Here is an 8,801-nt window from a genome sequence, read left to right on the forward strand (position 1 = left end):
TTTCTCTTTTGTGTACTAGAAATCAATAAATAGAAACCAACACTTCGGGGAAATGGAAGTAAAGCTGTGTGCGGGAGGCAGGGATAAGCATCTCACAGACATTCTGGAAGGGACAACCAACCTCTGTTACTCTACATCCAAAGCCATATTCAGTAGCTCTTCCCACCAACCTGCTTCTTCTGACCAATTCTATGGGCCCGAGCTTGGGCCTGCAAGTCGTTCTGGGGGTTCCAGTCAGAGTCAAAGATGACAACTGTGTCCGCTGATGCCAAGTTGATTCCCAGGCCACCAGCCCTTGTCGAGAGCAGGAAACAGAAGTCCTGTACATAATGCAATACACTACTTTATGCAGTGGCCTTCCCAGAAACAGTTTCACAGTCCAATAAGCCCTTAAACCTGGAAACCCCTGCGGATGCAAACAGAAGTGAGATGTGCCAAACTTCATGAAGGCCACAGGCCAGGGACTTGATGAAAGAGGACATTTTCATTTAATTAAGAGTCAGTACAGTGAACAAAAGGGGTAAAGTAGCATGTAAGAAGACAGTGGGAGTGAGAACAAGAAGTATCTCTTGGCTAAAAAACGGCAAAAAAGAAGCAAACACAAAAACCAGACAAGTTCAATTACTGTGACTTGCACCAAGAAATTACGCAGAGACACTTTTTGGAGAAAAGGCAGACCGCACCATATTAGGCAACTAGTGTGAGGAAATACTCATCGATTTGCTAGTCTGATAAGGAACATAGAAATTCTGCAATAAACAGATCAGACACTGGAAATGCTGAGGAGTACAGAATCTTCGATCTTCACAAAACACACAAAGAGAAACCCTTGGTTTGTTTGCACAAAAGCAAGGTGTGGGAAAGTCCCAGACACTGGCATCTTCCACTTTCTAAAAACAATGATGATAAAGATGAGCACGTACAGGACACCTGTCACACCTGAACACTCAAAAAATAGGTGTGCAGAGGGAAAGACTGAACTGTGTAAGCCAAGGGAGAAAACAACAAATATTCCATTTTCAGGGAACTTGATCTTATATATCAAAAGCAGCAGTGAACAACTGGTAACTCCTGGTTACCACTTGAAAAATGGGCGTAATTAACATTGTACCCAACGGAAAGATGTCCATGCTCTAGCCCACAGTCACTCAACAGCGTCAGGCCACAGACACAGAAAGGGACTGCACTGTCTTGAAAGAAGTTATGAACAGTTATGAACAGTTTCAATAAAAATAATCAGGAGGTACAAGTAGGCAGAGACAACGCTTCTCCAGGGGAAGCCCCTGAAGACAAGCCGAGACAAACAGACTACAGTTTAGGATGTGATATGTCAAAAACTAAGTGAAACCTAGTGTCTGAATAATCATAGTTTATAATGTGCTTTGTCAAAGATTACATAAATTACAATGTGTTGTCCATGATCAAACTGATGAAAGTTAAAAATTATGAAAGTGTTTCTAAGAAAAGTGAAAATATTTATACAAAAACAACATGAATATAAACTGTTTTAGAAAAGTAATTTAACAAAACATATCAAAACTTTTTAAATGTCTGTTGCCTTTTATTAACTACAGCTAACAAAAAGATGGCTAAAGAGGGGCTGGTGAGATGGCTCAGTGGTCTAAAGCACCTACTTAGAACAAGCTTAGCAAAGCACAGGGACCGCGGTTCAATCCCCCAGCACCACATGCCAGCCAGCCCCGCACCCTGGTGGGCTGAGCGGCCCCCCCATAAATAAATAAATAAATGGCTAAATAATGGTACCACATAAATTAGAATTAGAATAAATTAGAATTTTGTAATTCTTTAATGACATTGGAAAATGATCTGAAAAAATATGTATATATAAAATATACATATATATGTATATTATATACATATATACATATAATATATATGGGGGGGTTGGGTATTTTAGGGAAGGATCTACAGGGTGTTCAGGGTCTCACTATTAGATCAGACTCCTAGTGACCTGCCTGTTTACAGCCTCCCAAGAGCTGGGACTACAGGCGCAAGCCACCACACCACAACTCAACTGCCCTCAGCACACCCCAGGGGCAGGGCGGCATGGCAGGCCCAGGGATCGAATCCCCGGCTCCTGCGCCTGCTTGCAGGAGCTTTAATCTGCTGAGCTATTTGGCCGGGCCCTCAGTATAATTTTTTAAATTTAATTTTTTTTATTAATTGTATTGAGAAACAAATAGCAATGAGACAATTTTAAATCAGGTTAGTGGGTCAGTTACAATAATTAATACATTGCATATTGTTGTCTTCATAGTAGTTATTCAGAGTACAAGATGCAGACATGATATCCTGTCTAAAGACTATTAGTACAAATCTTTCTTCTCACTGAATTAAAAGTAGCTGTATATCTATCCTATTTTGTATATACATATATAGAGAGTTTGTATAATTTTGAATAAAATATGACCAAAAAAACTATATTCAGCATGATCCTAATTAGGTAAACAGGATGAAATAGTAGTTCTGTAGATGTTTTTAAATTCAATGTTAAATATTCATTAGAATTACTGTACTCTCATTAGCAACTTCAAAAGATAATGAACAGCACCAAGAAGAAAAACGGTACAACCCCTCACCCCAAAGACAGCCTCTACTTTATGTACAGCCATGAGAGAGGGACACTAACACAGAACTAGGCAAAAAAAAAAAAAGGCCATTTTCTTTTTGAGAAAGGACACTAAGTAACATTCAACCCACAACATCTTTTAAGGGTGGGAAACATGTGAAAAAAAAAAAAAAAAAAAAAAAAGAATTAAAAAAAGAGTAGGGAACACAAAATCAAGTTCAACAAAGACTATATACTAACATATAATATAGCTGACATTTTTTGAATGCTCATTATGGGCCAGGAAATAATCAATGCTTTATGTCTAGTAATAAATTTGATTGTTATCGCAATATTATAAAGTTCTAGAAACTATAATTTTCAGGGAAGAGACAAGAAGGATGAGAACTGGGTGATGACCAACAGGTTTAATAACTCAATTACTCATTCAGCAATGAGTCAGCGTATAGGTCCTAAACAGATTAGTGTCCAAGCTCCTCAAAAGAACTAAAATTTTAGGCTTAAAAAAGCCTAAAGTTTACAGAGTCTAACTAGATCTGTAAATTAGAGGCAGAAGGGATATCATTCTGCGGTAAAGGAGGAGACACCAAGAAGTTTTAGTGGGGTGTAGGTGGCGCACATGCATAATCCCAGCACGCGGAAGGCTGACACAGGAGGACTGCTGGGAGTCTGAGCCAACTACATAACGAACTCAGGCCAACCTAAACTACATAGGGGTCTGGGGAGATGGCTCAGTGGAATAAGCGCTTCCCTGGCAAGTGCAAAGGCCTGAGTTCAATCCCCGGTTCTGCAAGGAAAAAAAAAAAAAAAACTACATAGGGAAGCTCTGTCCCCCAAAAAATGCAGTCTCAAAATTTTCAAAAAGAACCCTAAATTTATTTTTTTTGTTTGTTTGTTTTTTAAAGGAGAGGAAGAAGGAGGAGGAAGAGGAGGAGGAGGAAAAAGGGGAATCCAGGCTTCATAATTTAACAATCTCTAAAAAAAAAAATCTCTAAAAACACTTCTTGTTCTACTTTTGGGTTGTTCCCACCACTTCCTTTACCTGTACAAATGCCTATAGTTTTAATTACCCTAAGGCATCTATCTCTGCCCCATTTCTCTCATATCCTGTTCCACTTAATTATTCCATACGCACTAAACAGAATGTCTCTTTCACTACAGGTAACTCTTAACATATATGCACCCAAAACAAAGTAACTGCCAAACACAAGTGGGACACACAAGCATGAGACATCCTGCTCAAGCTACAGCCACCGGAAAGTACAGAAGGGGAACTTCCGATCTACATGTAGAAATGAATCCTACTGCTGACCCTAAGTCCATAAATTTATCCTGAAGCCAATACAGAACTACTACTGTCATTAAGTTAGGCCAAGCAAGCTAAACATTCACATACTTTTAAGGGATGATGATGAAATAGAGGGGTTTTATAGTACAGATTTGTCACTCTTTTTAGGACAAGAGAAATACACTACAAAATGTTTCTGAAACACAATGAACTAAGTTGGAAAGCCTTTGCCCTTGATACAGCCCCAAGGCATCCAAATAACAAAGCCATGCATACTGTACCTCAGACCCATCAGCATTAAAGTGATCCAGTGCCTGTTTGCGGATTTCTCCCTTGATGGAGCCATCTAAACGCTGGAAAAATAAACAAGAAAATCATAAGGCAAGGAGGATCAGTGACACTCAGAATAGAACACTAGAATTGCAACCTTTATCACCCAAACACCCTCTGAGTAAAAATAACCAGGACACACTGGCCAAGTGCTGAGAAGGGACTGTACGTACGCAGGGGCAGCCTGCGTGACCCAAGCTCTTCAGTTACATGCTCAAGGTCATAGGCTTCCGATCCAGAGTGCTGTCTGGGTGATCTGAGGATCAGAAAGGCTGCCAGGATCTACCAGGAAAAGGATGAAAACCCAGACTGTGCTCAGAGATTCACTTTACTTCTCTATGTGTAAGTCTTGGAGCCATTACAAAATAGTACCACTGAGTACCTAGTAAACTAGCTCCTGTAGAAAAATGATGCTTCTCAGGTAGTAGGCTAAAAATACCTCCATTAAACTACATAAACTCAACAATTTACATAAATTTGGTTCAAAAATATTTTCCTAAAACAATGGAAATGTTAAAACTGATTTATACCAGCTTTCTAAAAATTGCTCTAAAATGAGAGTAAAGTGTTCCAAAACTGAACCACATCAGTTCAAGAAGGCACCTGACATTCTCCAGGACATAAATCATTTTCTCGGAGCATACGTCCACTTGGGGCACAAAACCATGGTGCCAGAGTGAGACCATATGATACATCAAACAACTACTAGAGAATTATTCCTATATAATGTACATAAAGCATTCCTCACTATTCTTACCACTCATTTTCTCTTTCTACACCAATACTTGAGATGAAACTAATTCACTTCACACTGGGCAAAACTGACCTGAGAGGTGCCCAGGGGCTGCCGGCAGACCTACATCTCCCCAGAGCTCTGCCCTGGCCATACAGTCACCCAAACTCAGGTCGGCTCTCATGGGAACTGACTAGCCTTGAACCAAAGATACTTTGTAAGTGGCAAATTCATGAGCTACATATAAAATCAGAAATCCTAAATGCCCTCCTTCAAATAGTCCCGTAAGTACAAGACACTAAAAGACTTAGAAGACCCTAGCCTAGTTATTCCCCAGAGAAGAACAATGCATTCCTGACTGACCAGACATCACATGATTACCTGGAAATGAAAGCTCTTGGGGATCGAACACGCTGAGAAATATTCACCTTTCTGCACTGCACTGTCTTTTTATGTACAGCAGCCACAAGTGAGCATTAAACTACCTAGTCAGATAGTTACTAAAGGCCACACAAGTTATTACACGTATAATGCTGCTGGCTTTCAGGGCATCCCAGAGAGACAAACTGTTTGTTAATCTTATAGCTGGGCCTCCTAGGAGGTAAACAATGAGTTTCTTCAATACCTGTGTGATTATGTGAGCTGGTAGAATAGTTCATCCTTGAAAAAAGTTCTTTTCTTTAAAAAAAAACCTTAGTAACTAACGCAATCTAAATGATGCCATGATAGGCAAGGTGGCACATGGCATTAATCCCATCAGTATGGGAGGCTGGGGAAGGAGGATCTCAAGTTTGAGCCAGGCCTAGACAAATTAGTGACTTACTGGAATCCTGTCTCAAAATAAAAAAAGGCTGGGCGGGGAGATGGCTCAGTGGTGGGGAGATGGCTCAGTAGAGTAAGTGCTTCTCTGACAAGTGCAAGGGCCTGAGTTCAATCCCCGGTTCCACAATAAATAAATAAATAAATAAGAGTGACATTGTTAAAAATAAATAAATAAATAAATAAATAAATAAATAATAAAAAAGGCTGGAGAACAGTAAATAATACATGTGTCTGCATGTTTATAAATAGACCACCGGCAAACTTCTCACAGACACCTAGAAGAGTGTGCTGAAGAATGGCTCAGTGGTCTAAAGCACCTACTTAGAACAAGCTTAGTCAAAGCACAGGGACCGTGGTTCCATCCCCCAGCACCACATGCCAGCCAGCCCCGCCCCCTGGTGGGCTGAGCTGCCCCCCCCACAAATAAATAAATAAATAAATAAATAAATAAGGAATACTTTCCCACGGGACACTACAGAGTAAAGATGAAAATCAGCACAGCCAGGCATGGGGGCGCTTGCCTATAATCCCAGCACTCGGGAAGAAGAGGCAGGAAGACTGACATGAGTTTGCAGCCAGCCTGAGCTACATAAGGCCAGCCCACAAGACCCTGTGAGATTCTGTCCAAAGAAGTAATGACAAACAAAAAAAAAATCAAAAGGCACCGCATAGGAGGAAGCCATCGCCAATGGCCTGGGACCCAGCAAGGGTGTGCATACCCTGTCCTTGTGTTCCCAGGGTCACACCAATGTCAACTTCCTTTGGAGTAAATGTACCGCCTGTCACCTGTCACCTGTCTTTTATTTTCTATGATTTGGACTTCTGAATCATTCTGCTCTACTTCTAGCACAGACTCAAAGACGTAAGAGCCATCTTTTCTCATACCCAATTAATCCCCTTCACCCTGACCTAAGAAAAGGAATGATTTTGACATGACCTTTTTCATTACAGAGCAGCCTAAAGGCATAAAAATAAAACACGGAGAAACTCATGGACCTTCAATCTCAATGTTTCTCAAGAAAAAAAAAGCCCTAATTTTTTTATACTTAACAATTCAAGAGAGACCACACACACACACACACACACACACACACACACACAGACACGTGCACACACACACACAGACAGAACAAGAGAAACAAAGACAGACGGAGATACTGTGTGAGCCTGGTTACCTGGAAAGGATAGTGCTTAATAGTCAGGTACTCGGCCAGGACATCCAACATTCGCACCATCTGAGAGAAGATGAGGACTCTGTTCCCCCTTTCGCGAAGTCTCGTCAACAGCTTGTCCAGCAGAATCAGCTTCCCACTGCTCCTGATCAGCGACTGGAGATTTAAAAGACATTCTAACTATGTTCAAACACATACTTGCTTGATGTTCTGTTCAAGTAGTAGCTATAATATGGTACTCTCCAGATTTTTTCCTAGTTGTTTAACTTTTGTACTCTGTTCTTAAAGTTTCTTCTACTGTACCTTGAAAGGCCATTAAGGAGGTAAATGAGCATTTTGATAATACCGTTTAAAGAAGCAAAATTGTTTCCAATTACATAATTAGGAACAAAAACCACTACACACCAGAAGAATCTCCTGTCCATTTTCCCTTTCATTTTCTTCAGGAGGCTTAATTAGGTAGCAGTGGTTGCAACACTTTTTTAGTTCCATCACAATATTTAAGAAACCAGATGTGCTCCCTCTTGTTCCTTTGGCAAGAGCCTTGTAATTCCTAGTCAGAATCCATCTACAAATGAAAATGATAGTGATACTGTTAGATCCAAAGAGACAGTTACCTGCACCAGAAGAAAATTTACCATTACTAAACAAGACCTAAAAAAAATGTTTAAGGCATCTGTTGTCACCTAATCACAATCTCTCACATCTCCAATCAGAAATAGAATGTTAAAAAAAAAAAAAAAAAGAACCAGGGCCGGTGAGATAGCTCAGCAGACTAAACACCTGCTTAGGCAAGCACAGGGGCCAGGGTTCGGTCAGTGGCACCACATGCCGCACCAGCCCCGACCCCGGGTGCACTATGCCACCCACCATGTGGTGGCGCACGCCTATAATCCCAATGCCAGGGAGGCTGAACACAGGAGGACCACTACGAGGCCAAGCTGCATAGTAAGACCCTATACCAAATACATAAAATAAATAAAATATAAATAAATGAAAAAAATACTAGAATGTTCACTTATTTCAACCTCACTGAACATAGGAATTTTTTTTTTTTTTTTTTTTTTTTTTTTTTTTTTGTGGTACCAGGGATCAAACTCAGGACCTTAGCACTTATTCCACTGAGCTATCTCCCCAGCCCAGAATTTCTTTTTTGAGACAGTGTCTCACTACATAGTTCAGGCTGGCCTTAAACTCACTATGTAGCCGGGGCTGGCCTCAGACTCATAGCGACACACTTCCCCCACCTGCTGAGTGCTAGAATTACATGTGGCACCCCCATGTCCAGCATGAACACAGGAGTCTGAAAAGCAAACAATTCTCTGCCTCCCTCTCCATATACAGATATGTACATATACATACACAGAGTATATATACACTTACATTTAGACAAGCAGTAATAAAAATACATGGTTTAAATTTTTTAAGCCATTCTAACAAAAAACAGTGCCATTAATCTATCTCATAATATTCCTACTTGCTTTGATTATACTTATCTTACTGTTCTTGACACTTTGTGAAGCAGGCCTGAAAGCCCTTGAGGAGGGGGGGTCTTCTTGAGAAAGGGTCTCCCTACACAGTTTAGGCTGGCCTTGAGCCTACTTTGTAGCCCAGGCTGCGCTCGAACTCGCAGCGATCCTCCTGCCTCAGGATCCTGAATGCTGGTATTACAGGCTTGTGCCACCACACCTGGTCTCTGAGTCATCATTTCTAATGTTTTGGGGTTTTGCTTTTACTATTTTTTATCTTCTTTAAAAAATGAAAGTCCCGGGGCTGGAGAGATGGCTCAGTGGTCTAAAGCACCTACTTGGAACAAGCTTAGCAAAGCATCAGGGACCGCAGTTCGATCCCCCAGCACCACATGCC

The 8,801-nt window shown here is 40.8% G+C and overlaps 1 protein-coding gene across 5 annotated transcripts in view; it reads right to left on the reverse strand.

The window, feature by feature from the left end:
- The window catches only part of Chd2 (chromodomain helicase DNA binding protein 2), a 152,612-nt gene that overhangs the window by 62,469 nt on the left and 81,342 nt on the right, over nucleotides 1-8,801 (reverse strand). For 4 of the 5 annotated variants that reach the window (XR_002820118.1, XR_002820120.1, XR_002820121.1 and 1 more), the window contains exons 18-21: nucleotides 7,341-7,503; nucleotides 6,939-7,091; nucleotides 4,160-4,231; nucleotides 171-320 (exon numbers count right to left, since the gene is read on the reverse strand). Coding sequence is in view for 1 of the 5 variants with exons in the window: in XM_023710091.1 (XP_023565859.1) it covers nucleotides 171-320; nucleotides 4,160-4,231; nucleotides 6,939-7,091; nucleotides 7,341-7,503 (538 nt within the window). In the remaining 4 variants the exon portion in view is untranslated. The remainder of the gene's footprint in view (nucleotides 1-170; nucleotides 321-4,159; nucleotides 4,232-6,938; nucleotides 7,092-7,340; nucleotides 7,504-8,801) is intronic. The other variant, XR_002820119.1, reaches the window with a different exon arrangement.

Source organism: Octodon degus, unplaced genomic scaffold (assembly GCF_000260255.1).
Source record: "Octodon degus isolate 3935 unplaced genomic scaffold, OctDeg1.0 scaffold00002, whole genome shotgun sequence".
Classification (NCBI taxonomy): Eukaryota; Metazoa; Chordata; class Mammalia; order Rodentia; family Octodontidae; genus Octodon; species Octodon degus.